General features: G+C 35.9%; 1 protein-coding gene and 1 non-coding gene across 14 annotated transcripts in view; both read right to left on the minus strand.

Annotated features, from left to right (window-relative positions):
• The window catches only part of TRPC1 (transient receptor potential cation channel subfamily C member 1), an 85,692-nt gene that overhangs the window by 3,297 nt on the left and 66,236 nt on the right, over positions 1 to 16,159 (minus strand). For 6 of the 13 annotated variants that reach the window (XM_055295160.2, XM_055295169.2, XM_055295163.2 and 3 more), the window contains 5 exons: positions 15,445 to 15,584; positions 13,639 to 13,782; positions 4,182 to 4,357; positions 2,019 to 2,220; positions 1,567 to 1,761 (listed from right to left, as the gene is read on the minus strand). In XM_055295160.2, the coding sequence (XP_055151135.1) occupies positions 1,567 to 1,761; positions 2,019 to 2,220; positions 4,182 to 4,357; positions 13,639 to 13,782; positions 15,445 to 15,584 (857 nt within the window). The remainder of the gene's footprint in view (positions 1 to 1,566; positions 1,762 to 2,018; positions 2,221 to 4,181; positions 4,358 to 13,638; positions 13,783 to 15,444; positions 15,585 to 16,159) is intronic. The other 7 variants (XM_055295170.2, XM_055295166.2, XM_055295164.2 and 4 more) reach the window with 2 other exon arrangements.
• On the minus strand, positions 5,254 to 5,318 carry LOC129492404 (U7 small nuclear RNA). Its single transcript, XR_008660856.1, has one exon. It is a non-coding gene; the product is annotated as a U7 small nuclear RNA (small nuclear RNA).

Consider the following 16,159-nt stretch of genomic DNA (forward strand, 5'->3'; position numbering starts at 1 on the left):
ATGTGCCACATTTTCTTAATCCAGTCTATCGTTGTTGGACATTTGGGTTGGTTCCAAGTCTTTGCTATTGTGAATAGTGCCGCAATAAACATACGTGTGCATGTGTCTTTATAGCAGCATGATTTATAGTCCTTTGGGTATATACCCAGTAATGGGATGGCTGGGTCAAATGGTATCGCTAGTTCTAGATCCCTGAGGAATTGCCACACTGACTTCCACAATGGCTGAACTAGTTTACAGTCCCACCAACAGTGTAAGAGTGTTCCTATTTCTCCACATCCTTTCCAGCACCTGTTGTTTCCTGACTTTTTAATGATGGCCATTCTAACTGGTGTGAGATGGTATCTCATTGTGGTTTTGATTTGCATTTCCTGATGGTCAGTGATGATGAGCATTTTTTCATGTGTTTTTTGGCTGCATAAATGTTTTCTTTTGAGAAGTGTCTGTTCATATCCTTTGCCCACTTTTTCATGGGGTTGTTTGTTTTTTTCTTGTAAATTTGTTTGAGTTCATTGTAGATTCTGGATATTAGCCCTTTGTCAGATGAGTAGGTTGCGAAAATTTTCTCCTATTTTGTAGGTTGCCTGTTCACTGTATCGTGAAAATGGCCATACTGCCCAAGGTAATTTATAGATTCAATGCCATCCCCATCAAGCTGCCAATGACTTTCTTCACAGAATTGGAAAAAACTACTTTAAAGTTCATATGGAACCAAAAAAGAGCCCACATCGCCAAGTCAATCCTAAGCCAAAAGAACAAAGCTGGAGGCATCACGCTACCTGACTTCAAACTATACTGCAAGGCTACAGTAACCAAAACAGCATGGTACTGGTACCAAAACAGAGATATAGATCAATGGAACAGAACAGAGCCCTCAGAAATAATGCTGCATATCTACAACTATCTGATATTTGACAAACCTGACAAAAACAAGCAATGGAGAAAGAATTCCCTATTTAATAAATGGTGCTGGGAAAACTGCCTAGCTATATGTAGAAAGCTGAAACTGGTTCCCTTCCTTACATGTTATACAAAAGTTAATTCAAGATGGATTAAAGACTTACGTGTTAGACCTAAAACCATAAAAACCCTAGAAGAAAACCTAAGCAATACCATTCAGGACATAGGCATGCGCAAGGACTTCCTGTCTAAAACACCAAAAGCAATGGCAACAAAAGCCAAAATTGACAAATAGGATCTAATTAAACTAAAGAGCTTCTGCAAAGCAAAAGAAACACACCCGGCTAATTTTTGTGTTTTCAGTAGAGACAGGGTTTCACCAAGCTGGTCTCAAACTCCTGACCTCAAGTGATGTGCTTGCCTCAGCCTCCCAAAGTGCTGGGATTACAAGCGTGAGCCACCACACCCAGCCCTCTCACTCTCAATAGTATTTATTGAATCCTTACTTTATGTTGGATGTGATGCCGTACATTAGGGAATATAGCAGTGAAAAAAAGTCAGACAGTCACAGCCCTTAGGGAACTTGCATACTTATGCTTTCAGAAATATCTGAGATTAGGAATTGTTAAAACTTTTATGTTGCCATTCAAGCTTCTAATTTCTTACCTTTAAACTGTTTTGCCGTTTGACCTTGCCTTTTGATGTATGAGAGCAAATCCATTTACTGAGGCTACTAATCATATAGCAGATAGTCTTTGGTGAGGGAATGATGTTGAAAGGTGGAGGTAATGTACATTTGTCATCAAAGTAGCTAAGCCATAACTTCGCTCGAGCAAACTTCCATTCTTTGTCTTCATGATTCTATATAAATGGCAAATTAAAAAGCAAACTAGAATATTAATACACACACAAATATGGGGGATGTTTCCACACCTTGCAGAAAAAATTTTGTTCAACATTTGCAATTATTATACGTTACTTACATTTTAAAAATCTATATTTAATTTAAAAATACTATTTTTCAATTCTTATAATCTTATAATCTTTGGCTATCTTATTTATTGTATGCATTTAGTATGGTGTGAGGAGAATATAAAGTTTTTAAAAGATGAACTTACTGCTATCAACTGAAAGCTTTTATGAAGCATTGCCACCAGCAGTTTGGTAAGCACAATCACAACCACGACATTGTATGTACCAACAATGACAGCTCCCACAAAGGACTGCAGTTCTTCTCCATAGCTAAATCTTGTGACAAAGATTGCCACATGCGCTAAGGAGAAAATATACCAGAACAAAGCAAAGCAGGTGCCAATGAACCTGTAAAGACAATTGCATTTCTGTTTAAAAGGCAATTAAAGAAATTAGCAAAAATGAATCATTTGTTTATATCAAAATTATTTAAATAAAACACTGATAGTCCATGAACAATTCTTTATTTAAAAATGATGTTGACTTCCACAGTACAGATAGATATGCCTTACTTTAAACAAAGAGACCCTAAGGAAGATAAATTATTCGTAACTGTTTAACCCCTTGCTGCCTTTCTGTCTGTTCTCAACAAGGCAGCCTATATGATTTGTTAACATCTAATTAGATTTTGTCACACCTCTGCTCAAAACCTTCAAATGATTCTCAATCTCAATAACTCAAAATCCTTGCAAGGGCAGAAAGGTCCTACATGATCCCCATTACCTTTCTGACTTCATTTCTGTCTGTTCTCAACAAGGCAGCCTATATGATTTGTTAATATCTAATTAGATTTTGTCACACCTCTGCTCAAAACCTTCAAATAACTCTCAATCTCAATAACTCAAAATCCTTACAAGGGCAAAGAAGTCCTGCATGATCCCCATTACCTTTCTGACTTCATTTCCTACAACTCCCTTTCCGATTCAACACATTCCATCCACACTGGCTGCCTGGCTTTTTCTTGAACATACCAGTCATGCTCCTACCTCAGGACACTTGCCTTTGCCATTCTCTCTCTCTCTGTAAATGCTCTTCCCCCAGAAATCTTCATGGCTTGCTCCTTTACCAGCTTTAGATCCTCACATGAATGTCATCTCTTCTTGGGCACTCCCTAGCTCCTTAGTTAAAACTGAACTCTGACACACAGACACTCTTTTGCTCATGCTTTATTTGTCTTTGTACCCCTGGCCACTGTGTAACACAATGAATATTTTACTCCTCTTTTTATTGCCTGTTATCACCTCCCTAGAATGTAAGCTTCACCAGGGTAGTTTTGTTTACTAATATTTCATTTGCTCAGCACTTAGAACATTGTCTGGTATATAGTAAATGCTACACTGACACATACTTATTAATCTTATTCTTTTTTTTTTTCTTTTTTGTTTGTTTTTTTTGAGACAGAGTCTCGCTCCGTCGCCCAGGCTGGAGTGCAGTGGCGTGATCTTGGCTCACTGCAAGCTCCGCCTCCCGGGTTCACGCCATTCTCCTGCCTCAGCCTCCTGAGTAGCTGGGAATACAGGTGCCCGCCATCATGCTCGGCTAATTTTTTGTATTTTTAGTACAGACGGGGTTTCACCGTGTTAGCCAGGATGGTCTCGATCTCCTGACTTCATGATCTGCCCGCCTTGGCCTCCCAAAGTGCTGGGATTACAGGCGTGAGCCACGGCGCCCGGCCTCATTAATCTTATTCTTTACATAAAATGACACACAAAATAACTAAAGAATAGTTGACACATAATAAGAACACGACAAATGTGTCCTTCCACACCTCTTCTCCATTGTTTTATTTAAAAATGAGGGGAGGTATTTTGTTTACCTCAGAACAGGTTATTCAAATCCTTATGATACATTAGAGAAAAAAATGTTCATGAAGTTCTAATGATTCTCAATTCTAATGACCTCTTAAAAAGTGTTGAAGCTGTGAGCGTTTTTGGCTGTAACAATGACTGAGAGTTGCTACTGACATTTAATACCTGAAGGACAGAGATGCTGAACATCTTGCAATACATGGGACTGACAAAGAATTGCTCAAAATGCTAAGAACACACAAAATGCCAAGAATTCATCTGTTAAGATAGACTGCAGTAGGGAAGACAAGGTAATAACTTGGACCCACTATTTAAGATGCTGTATGTAAAGATAACTATAGTGATTCATGAAAAATAAGTATTTATTAAAGTTTATGAACATTGCTAAGTAATTTCTTAAAGAAAATGTGAAGTTCCATTTCTATAGATACTAATTCATATAGAAGATGGTAAAAAAAAAAAAGACAAATATATTTACTAAAACATTTAAAAGACACTCACGAATGGAAGGTATCATTGCTTTGCTGTTCACAGAAGATGCCTACACAGTCCTTCTGCTCCTTTGAAGTATATCCTTTATCATACAGTTGTGTCAGTCCAATTGTGAAAGAAAACAAAACAAGAAGAAACATCCCAAGAAATTTTCCAAAATCTTGCAACATCTGTCCCATTGAAATCTGTGGAATATATTACACAGGTATTCATTAAGATTATCAGAAAAACAAAATATTAAATATAAATGACCCAGCAACAAAAGGAAGACAAACACATAATCCACAGGCCACCCCTTCTATTGCATCTGGTTGAGACAGATCAGCATTTTAAAAACATCGAAAATCCAGCTGCCTAACAAAATGTCATTCTAATTATACCAACACTATCAGTGTTAGATGGCACGTTCCTAGAACCTGGATCAGGGTTTCAGAGGACATTTTTGCTATGGACATAGAGGCAGAGATATGGAGATTTAAGAAAAGGCCTAATTTGCAAGGGATAAAAGGAAAATACCCTGCTCGAACTTAAAGAGAAATAAATGCTTATATTTACATGGCTTCTTAAACTTTACAAATATAAAATCATTATGAGGCAAAGTATTTCACCTGATTTTTGAAACCAATTCTAAACCAATTCCTACAATCAGCATTTCCTCCTATGAGATGCCCTAATTTCTTCTGCTGAAGTGATAGATTTTCTTTCCCTTTGGGTCCATTTTAAGAAAATATTATGTGTGCAAGCCAAATGAGGGTGTCCAGTATTAGTAGTGAGTATCTTTTGTAGTTTAGACATGTATAGTGCATATGGAAGCTTTAATCCTAATTTCATTCTTCAAAATTTAGAGATTAGGTACTTGTCATAAATTCTTGGTTTTTAAATTGGCATATAAATTTGAGGAATAATGTGGTAGTACTTTTTTGACCCAGCAATTCTATCCCTAGAAATTTAACCAATAGATAGGAACTACACAAAGATGCATGTATATACAAGGATTTACATTGCAGCACTGTTAGAGGTAGCAAAAAAATTTTAGAAAATCCTCAATATTGTTTTTATTTTTTATTTTTTAATATTTTTTGGGGGCGACTTTCCCGCGAAAACCGGAAAGCCTGCTAGACAAATTCTAAAAGAGCTGTAACGTTACTCAACATTGTTTTTAAAAAGAATGAAGAACATCTACATGTGCTAGCATACAAAGATGGCTGTAAGACAGTAAGTCCAAAAAGCAGGGTATAAAACAGTATGTATATGTAGAATGGCTCCCATTTCTATTTTGTTAAAGGATAGACAAGATACATATTTTAATATAGATATGATTTAATATGCATAGGAAATTTCTGGAAGTTTACACAAGAAATTGTTAACCATGTTTATCTATGGAAGGGCATATATCTAAGGGTATAGAAGGCAGACTTTTTTTTTTTTTTTTAAGACAGTCTGTCACCCAGGCTGGAATGCAGTGGCGCGATCTCAGCTTACTACAAACCTCCACCTCCCAGGTTCAAGCGATTCTCCTGCCTCAGCCTCCCAAGTAGCTGGGATTACAGATGCCCACCACCATGCCTGGCTAATTTTTTGTATTTTTAGTACAGATGGAGTTTCACTATGTTGTCCAGAATGGTCTCGAATTCCTGGCCTCAAGTGATCTGCCCACCTCAGCTTCCCAAAGTGTTGGGATTACAGGTGTGAGCCACTGTGCCCAGCCTCATTATTTTTAATGTACAAAAATTAGTGTTTTGAAACAACCCTTCCTCAAATTCAACAGGTCAAATTTATATAATTAATTACATCAAGCTTTAAATAAAATTCCTAATTGGCCCAAGTCTGCCAGCATAGCACATCCCCGCTTTCAGTGATACAAAATGGTAGCCACAGGCAACTGGCCAGATGCTTCCAGCCCACTAAAGTGGACCAGCTACTTAAGCAGAAGAGGTGAGTTTAAATTCTTAGGCATGCCACAAGCTAGTAACGCAGACTCTGCCATAGTGGAGAGGCCCAATATGCCTGACTTGTGCTTTTGATTAGACCATGCGGTACTCTTCAAGGCCTATGCTTCCCTCACTTGGCCCCCTTACAAAATTCTGACACAAGAAGCAGGGGACACTTAGAATCAGAAAACTCAAAATATGTAAGAAGGACAAGAAATGCATTTTCCTCTTAATGACAGCTTTATTGGATCACCTTGAGAAAGAAAAGCATCCATTCAGATTGTGATTGCTTAGAATAAAGCTATACCATCTCAGTAGAGAACTCAATCCCTTATGACAGTAAGAATACAGTAACTGCTTTTGATAACTACAGAAAAGATTACCTTGAGGAAAGTCTGGACACTGTAAGCTTACAGGGAAATCAGATTTTCCAATAGTGACCATGTATGATATCATTTTAATTTTAAAACATGTAGTCAAAGTAGCTTTAATTTAACAAGTTTTAAATAAATGTAATCGAGTTCAATATCAAGGTAAGCAATTCTGAATGAGAACACCACAAACTTCATGACTTGCTTAAATTTTAAATTTAAAAAGAAATTTTTAATAGAGTTTCACTCTGTTTCCCAGGCTGGAGTATGGTGGTACAGTCATGACTCACTGTAGCCTTAACCTCCTAGGCTTCAGCAATCCTCCCCACTCAAGCCTCATGAGAAACTAGGCACATACCACCATACCTGGCTAATTTTTATTTATTTTTTTGTAGACAAGGTCTTGCTATGTTGCCCAGGCTGGTCTTGAACTCCTAGCCTCAAGCTATCCTCCCGCCTTAGCCTCCCAAAGTGCTGCAATTAGAAGTGTGTTCCACCATGTCTGGCCTGACTTGTTGTCATGATATTGGTTCTTAATACAAGAAGAACTAAAAGTAGAACAGTGGATACCACTGAGGAGAACACTGGCTTGAAGACACTAATGAAATATCCATGTGAAAGGCAAATATTAAAAACAGTAAATTTATTTTAGACTGAGAGATTATAAGGTTTATGTATTTGTAAAAGTAATAATGCTTTCTCAAATATTTACTTTTTAAAAAGTACTTGGCAGTTTAACTTGAGAAATATGAAAACTTGTGAAATGAAAAGAGAAAGGTAATTAAAATATTAATACTGAAATTTACATAGAGTTAATACTAGTACACACAGAGGAAAAAAATCCTTCTTGCTAATCAGAAAAAGGGAAATTAAAGCAAACTACTAAATTAGCATAACTTTAAAAAAGCACCAAATGCTATTAATGTAGTGAAACTATTTTTATACTGCTTGTATTGCAGAAAATTAACACACTATTGTAAAAAAATAAAAATACTGAGGTGTTAGGTGGATCATATCTTTTGATCTGTTAATACTATTTTTGGAGACTTACCCTTAGAAATAACAGAGGCAAAAAGCCTCATACACAGAGTACTATGCAGAACAACAAAAACAACCTAAATCCCTGATAAGGGAAAGGTTGCTATCATTAGGGTCATTAAATTACAAAAGTTGCTAACAAAAGAAAGCAATAATAATGACAACTTCTAGTCACTGTCTTTCCAAATCTCCCTCCAGAATAAAGCCGTAATTGTCTGTCCAAAAGTTCTATCTAAACAAGCCACCTAGGCTCAAAAACCTCCTTTGCACATGTGATACTAAAATTCCTGGCACAGAGACCTTCAGTGTCCAGCCCAGCCTGTCTTTTTCAGCCTCATCTCCCCAACTCCAATCCACGGTCCAACTATAAAGGATATGCTGTCTTCTCTAAGCACACCATGCTTTATGACTCCACGCTTCTGGGTGTTACTCTCCCTTTGTCCTTCGCCAGGCAGGCTTCTCATCCCTTCAAGGCTCAGATCAAATGCCATCTCCTCTAAGGAGCCTTCCTGACTCTCTCCAGCTACTTCCTCAGTCATGCTTCCAAAGTAACTTTGTTTGTGATTGCTAAAACAGTATTTTTGACTTCATACTAGTATTTATGTTATGTCTGTCTCCTCTAGCAGTCTTTAAGAGCAGGCACCATGTCTTAGTAAGCTCCAGAGCCTAGTGCATTAATTAAAATGTTGAATAATTCTTTACCACTTTCTTAGTTTCTTAATTAACTTAGTTAATTAACACCAACTCTTGGTTCTAACACTGTGTGAGCTGGGCCTTAGTTTCCTGATCTATACAAGGGATATAGTCAAATGCTGCATCAGACTCATCTGCATGTCATTTTCCAGCTTTAACCCAATCAATTTAATCAGTATCTCTGAGGGCAGGACTTGGGAATCTAGGTTGAACATGCTCCCCAGGTGATTCTGCAGCCCCACCAGTTTGGGAACCTCTGGACTACATGACTCCTCGGTTTCTCTAACTCTAATATACACCAAAACGCAAAACACCTGAAACAGCTCTTTACTCGTTAGAAGCAGCACCAACATGCCACTTATATTATACAGGCTACTAAATTAAATCTGATAATTATCCAGTAAAACCAAATAATTCACTAGAAATAAAATACACACTCATGTCTCAAGTACTAAGCTTTCCAAGTTTTCTTGTATTATTTTTCAGGTCTGCCATAGTTAACTATAAAAGGAATGGAAAAAATGGACCTAAACATTTATGTAAAGCCCACCATGTGTCAAGTACTGTGGTATGCATCTTACATACACTGACCCATTTAATCCTCACAATAACGGATAAAGAAACTGAGGCTCACAGACACTAAACAGTAAGTGATGGAGCAAGATTTTGAACCAACCTGTCAAAACCCAAGGGTTTGTTCATTCATTTGTAATATTAGTAATTCTAATAATTAGACCAAACAGAAAATCAAGACAGTTAGATACAAGCACTTTCAAGTACCATAAATGTTGAGGCCTAGGAATGCATGCATAGACCCTCAAGGGCTCCCCTCCTTTGGTCTGATTTGCTCATCACCACCACTCCAGAACTAATCCTTGCCAGAGACTTCTGCTTTGGGGCTCCTCCTCAGAGAAACTTAATCAGTGTATGTGGTGCCTTTAAACTGTTTACAATCACATGATATGGCAGATTTCCCTAGGAAACATTTCAACCTCTGGGAAAGAAATGCACCTCCTATCCTAAATGAAGTAGGAAGAGGAGGAACTTTAGGGAAGAAAAGGGATTAATATTTGAGAAAATTGCCAAATAATTTATTCCCCTCCAAAAAAAACAAAAACCTTTTTTCCACTTAGTTTCTCTAGATTTGAGGCCTGAAAGCATGAGGTCAAAACCAGAAGCTGAAGTGGGAGACTTGTTGCTTTTGTAAGGACTTCTTATCATAGCACTGAAGAAAAGGTGGTGATGTTTTACAGTGTGAAGGGGAAGAAAAAAAGAGGAAGAGCAAACAGGCCCACTCGACTTTATGTCTGGGTCCTATCAAATATGACAATCATAATAAACCTTAGCTTTCTCTTTGGATAGATTTTGGATTTGACAGGGCCTTGGACAGCAGGAGTAAAACTCTTTGAAGGGTTGCTTTCTCTGAAGGCCTTGCCTCTTTCTCTTGTATCCTCCTCAATCCACTCCACCCTACACTTTAAATGCCAGATTCAGTTAGAACCCTGTCACTACATAGTACCAGTAACTGCCCTCAAAATACAAGCATACCTCGTTTTATTACACTTAACTTTGTGGTGCTCCACAGATACTGTGTTGTTTGTGGCAACCTTGTTTTGAGTAAGTCTATGGGTGCCATTTTTCCAACAGTATGTGCTACAGATGGGTAAGAATCAGGGACCCACGCAGCAGTCTTGGAGGAGGAGGAACTGATAATAATCACATCTTTTGTACTAAGGTACAAGAATAAAGACAGGAAGCATGTGGGACCTGAGAGAGGTCCCTACCCTGGGACCAGGTAAGGAAAAGAGGAAATAAGGAAAAAAGGGTAGAGTGCTGTGTGGCCATGGGTTGTTCCTTCTGTCTAAATTATCCAACTGTCAGTGTAAAAGGTTGTTTAATTCATTTGAAACATGTGACTTGAATAAATTTTTTAAAAACTGTAAATTATTAAAGCCTGCCCACAGAAGTTATACAATAAGAGTTAATGAGGGAATCATATTATTCTGTAGTATTATACAACCTGGGGGGCGATTTAGTATAGGATTAAGACCACTGGCTCTGGAGCCGAACCACCTAGGCGGAATCCCAGTTCTGCTACTTACCAACCATGTGACCTTGCGCAAGTTACTTAATGTCTCTATGCCTCAGATTCTTCCTCTGTAAAATGGAAATAAGAGTCTGCCTCTTAGAATGGTTGTGAGGATTAAATGAGGTAATAAATGTGAATAAAGACTTTAGAACAGTATCTGGCACATAGTAAGGGCTCAATAAATGTCTGCTGTTATTACTATTATTACCACAATGATGTACAGATTCTATCTTCATGTCTTTTTTTCTTTAAAATATAAAGCATTACTGATTTATGCCCAATCATGTTTCTTTTATCTGCTGAAGTGGATTAGCTGGCATCCTTCATAAAAGCAAAAGAAACAACAAAAAAGCCTATTTAGCTTTGTAGTTACCATTCCCTTTGGGTATATTTGTATTCTGTTCATTCTTCTGTTTAGATCCATATTCCCCTATGTTACTGTAGTCCTTCCACCTGAAGGACTTCTATTAACGTTCCTTGTAGTGCTGGTCTCCGTGGTGTATTCTTTTAGCTTTTGTGTGTCCAGAAAAGTCTACATTTTGCCTTCATTTTTGAATGATATTTTGCTAGGTAGAGAACTCCAGGTTGACAGTTGTTTTTTTTTCTTTCAGTGCTTTACAAATGTCACTCCACTGCCTCCTTGCTTGCATTGTTTCTGACAAGAAATCTGTCATCTTTACCTTTCTTTCTCTGTATATGATGGCCTGCTATTCTTTGCTTGCTTTGAAGATTTTTTTCTTTATCACTGATTTTCAGCAGTGATATACTGAATATCATGTCCCTTGGTGTGATTTTCCTCATGTTTCTTGTGTTTGCAGGTTTATTGAACTTCTTGGATCTGTGGGTTTATAGTTTTCTTCAAATTTGGAAAATGTCTGCTATTATTTTTTCAAAAATTGTTTTGGTCTCTCCTTTTTTAAGGGATTCCAATTACATTAGTATTAATATTAGGCCGCCTGAAGTTGTCCCAAAGTTCACAGATATCTTTTCATTTTTAAAAATTCTTTCTTCTCCATTTTATTTTGAATAGTTTCTATTGTTACCTATTCGAGTTTACTAATGTGTTTTTCTACAATGTCTAATCTGTCATTAATCACATCCAGTGCATGTTTCAGGTCACAGTGAAAATTTCATCTCTGAAAGTTTGTGTTTTTTTTGTTTTTTACATCTTCCATGTCTCTACTAAACTTTAAACCTTTTGTACATATGGAACACAATAATAATAACTGTTGAAGAGTCCTTATCTGATAATTCTAACATCTGTGTTGCTTTTGGATAGGTTTTGATGAACACATTTAAGTTACTTGGAAAAAATTTAATCCTTTCACATCTTGCTTTTAATATTTGTTCGTTGAAACCAGAGCAGTGTGTCGGCTAGAGGTAACTATTGAGGCAAGACCCTTCTGAGTATTCTCCCCAATGATCAATGTGTTAAACAGGCATCCTCCTCTGTGTGAGCTCTAAGTACCATTTCCGCTAATCCCGTGGGATGAGATGGTTCTTTCCCTGCCCCAGGTAGTGTCCTCACATGCATATGCTAATCAGTACTCTGCTGAATACTCAAGGGAGACAACTGCAGATCTCCCGAATTTTCTTTCTGTGCTGCTGTGTCCTCTCCAGTACCCTTCCTGCAAACTCTAGTCTTTTGGGTCTCACTGGCCTCTCATATCGGTCTCCTAAATCCAGAATTCTGCCAGGCTCTGACTGCACTGACCCACTCTGCACAATAGCCTAAAAATTCTCACAAAGCAGTAAGCTGGAGTGATCTTTGTTTCTTGTTTCTTAGAGATCACTGTTGTTTATTGCCTGATATCTAGTTTCTTATAAGCTGTTGTTTCATATATTTTGTTTTTTCCTTTTTGATTGCTTTAGATAGAAGGGTAAATCCAATCCTTATTACTCCATGTTGACTGGAAACAGAAGTCAGAAATTGACTCTTCATTCCTAAACAATATTATACTTCTCCTTTTTAACCCTTTATAGGAGTCCATAAAGAAATTTCCAGTATAGAAACCCAGTTCTGTCATCCATTTTCAGTTAAAAAAAAAAAAAAAAATGTGCATGTAAAAACATTGTAGACTCTTGATTAAAGCATTCATAGATGATATTAGTGGCAAAAATAAATCAAAAGGACAGATAGTTTAAGCCAGTGTTTCTATGGCTTACTGTGTTTTGGAAAAATACAGAGACTTGCACATATTTCATGAAAAACAGGTATGAGGTTAAATGACTTTAGGTAATGATGATTTGAACAAGGTTAAACAAATTTCTTCCTCAAAGGCTTTAATGTGATAACATGCACTGTTAATTCCCAAGAGGTATACAGTATGCAGTGTGTCCCAAACTTACTTAATTCAGAGCATCTCACAGGACTTGGTTAAGAGAGCCACACTTCAGGAGACACTGTTGCTGGATGACAGCACAAGCCTAATCAAATCAGGTTTTTCCTATATATTTTATTTTCATATCCCTGTTTGGAGAAGGTAATTATGCCTTTTATTTAAAATATCACCTTTAAAAATATGAGACAATCTAAATTGTTAGTAAATTTTGACTTAAGGAAAAATGAATATTGTTCAGATTTTCAGAAATAATAAGCTATAGTATTACATAGAGCTAGCAGAGTTGACCCCATCTTCTGAAAACAACCAGTTACTAAATTCTGTGGGGTAAATGCAACCAATTATGAGTCTTTCTTTGGTGCAAAGAGATTGAGAATTTAGTCTTGAACTCTCGTACATAATAATCATACTACTTTGGACAAATCAAATCTCATCTCAAAAGCTCAATTTCTTTAACTATAAAGTATTTTAAAATATAAAGCTGAACTACATAGCCTCTGTAAATTTTTTAGCTCTAAGTATGCTACTTTCCAACTTATTACATTTAATATTTATTAAACCAAAGTGTAAATATTCTTTTAAATATAGCTTATTCAAAAATCATCAAATATGATTATTTTTGTTTGCACAGGTCCTCCTTTATACTTATAACCTAAAATATTTAAAACTTTAAATGTGAGATTCATTTTGATAAAAAGCAGATTTTTATGTTACTCTACTGTCTGAAGTGTAATTATATTTTAAACATATCTATGTCTATGGAGTGGGGGGAGGAGGCTAATGGACCACAGCGTAATTAACTTGGAATACCTGTAAGCAAAGGATTATCACTGAGCCAGAAGCAAAGTAGATAAACATGCTGTGTCCTTCTAATTGCTACTTATTCTCAAAAGCAAAGTTTAGCTTTAATATCATGAGAGAACAGTATTCCAGTGGACAAGTAGAAAGATGTAACAATAATGACATCTAACAAATGTTCTTTAAGAAATTTTAATTATTTACCTGTAATGGACCCAAGATAGAGCTGGTTGTATACATAAAAAAGAGACGAAGATAACTTAGAACATTTGCAAATGCAAAAAGCCCTTCTGCCACCAGTGTAGGATGGAATGCATCCCAATCCTTCCGATCAGCAAAATCATGAAACTAAGGTTAGGAAGAAAAAGCCAAAGGTAAATAAGCTCTCTCAATTTAGGAACATAAAAGCAAATATTCTGACTGTTGAAAGAAAGCCATTTTAATTTTGTCTTCTTATAGGGGATCTCCACTTATGTTTTATAGGGTTTTTTAAAATAGAAATAATATTTTAGTGAAATAAAAGATTATTATGTATGTGAGGCATTATCACTCTATATGAAGAGGTTTTTCCAGAAACTCTTAAATTTTAGAAAATTAAAAAAATTTTTAAATGATCATTAAGCTCTTTATTAATGAAATGTTGGCTAGTTTTCTTAAATTCCACAACACAAACGTTAAGTACATGTGCTGTCAATTAATTCCCTATCATATTACATTAACCTACTCCTTTGACTTGGAATTCAGAGTTTTTTTCCCCCCTTTTAAATACAAAATAAAAAAGAGGGCATTATTGTACCTAGACATAGTGGTCAAATGTCCCCATTGCCTGGGATAGTTTAAGATGCTGTACCAGTTGTCCTGGCATAATTATTAATAGTGCTCCCTTTCACTCTCAAAATGTTCTGATTTGGATAAAAAATTATATGGGTACTCCACTTATAGAACTAAAGAGATCAATCTGAAAAAGCAATGTCTCTCAATCCCTTTATCAAACCATTTATCTATATATGACCAATTTTTATTTTCTTAGTAATTTCACACTCTAGACACTGAATGTACCTAACATATTCCATACTACTGATCAATTAAATAGAATTTTTTAATAAAGTAAAATGATGTAAAATAATGAGCTTGCCTTTTCAATAATCTATAAACTAATAAAAAACAGAGAATATTATATATTTTAGTTCCTTGAATGTGACACCCCAGAAGAATTCTAAACTCAGGGTTTAAACAAAGATAGTTAACACACAATTTATTACCCTTTCTGGGCTTGGGGGAGCTTAAATTTTGATGAAAGTAAAATTGTAAGTTATCTATATGGGTAGATTTTTGTCAAATTCTAAATAAAAATATATAGTTATTAGAAAAATAATATTTACATCACTTTAAAGCTGTTAAAGATAATCATGATTTGAAATGTGTAAAATATTACATAACCAATTTCATTCATTATGAAATGGAATGGAATGGAAACTTTTTCTGGCAGATATAAAGATATCTAAAACTAATAATTTTAAGTTACTTTGTTCTCATTTTAAGTATATACAGGTTAATAAGCTAAGAACCTAGGTCAGATATAAGGAATTGGCATGTAGTAGAAAGAAAATGCCTAGACAGAGCAGGATTTAAATGCAGTCTTGGTTTCTTATTGTGTGGTTTTGGACAAGTTGTTTAATATTTTTAGGCTTCATTTTTCTTATTTGCAAAATGGGAATAAGGAAATAAGGACTTCAGTCTCAAAGAATCCCAGTGTAGATAAAAAGAGATAAAGTATACCAAATGTCAACTATGGTCCCTGTTATATAATAAATAACCATAATGTAAAGGTAAGTAACACCCTGTAAACTACTGGAAAAATAGGAAACTATGCGCACACAGATAGTCTTAAAATGAAAACACACCAGACACTGATCTGGCTCAATGTAACTCTGAGTTACATAGCTAAATATCTTAGCTATTTCCAAAATAAACTTAATTTGTGCCTTCAATGACATAGTAAATAGTCACCTTGTTGTGAGCAACCACTTTGAGGGCAAAGGTTGCCAAATAAAGAGAATTCATGACAAAACTGAGTTGATTACGAGATTCTTCTAAAAAGTCTTCCAACCCTTCATACCAGAGTCTTTTAATGTCTGACCAAATCATCCCTGAGAAAAGGAAGAAAAAAATCAGATAACACTTTCTTAATTCAATAATAAACTAAATAATACTTTAAGACTCAAAATATTAAATAAATAATCCTTGGGCCACCTATAGCCTTATTCAAAAGAAAACAAAAACAAAAACATTTTAGTGAAAAGTTCTTAAAATCTGAAAGAAAATAACCTTAACTTTCATATGACTTGAAGAAAATAACCTTAAGTTTCATCTTTGGATGTGGAACAAACGTAAGAAACCAAATAAATTGATGCCAAACACACATGGGCACAAACACACACACACGGATACATACACATGGATGCATACACAGGGATACATACATACACGGAGACACACACAGATACACACACCCCCACGCAAGGGGCTCAGTCCCTGATCCTTTTCTTTTCTCTACCTATACTTACTACTTTAATAATCTCACCCAATCTAATTGCTTTAAATATCCATCTACATGGCAAAGGCTCTCAAGTTTATATATTTAAGTTCAAATCTTTTACTTCTACAAATTTAAATAAACCTAGTACCAGGTTTCAGCCTGTTTTGTTCTGTGAGTGCAAATGTC

Source organism: Symphalangus syndactylus, chromosome 10, assembly GCF_028878055.3.
Source record: "Symphalangus syndactylus isolate Jambi chromosome 10, NHGRI_mSymSyn1-v2.1_pri, whole genome shotgun sequence".
Classification (NCBI taxonomy): Eukaryota; Metazoa; Chordata; class Mammalia; order Primates; family Hylobatidae; genus Symphalangus; species Symphalangus syndactylus.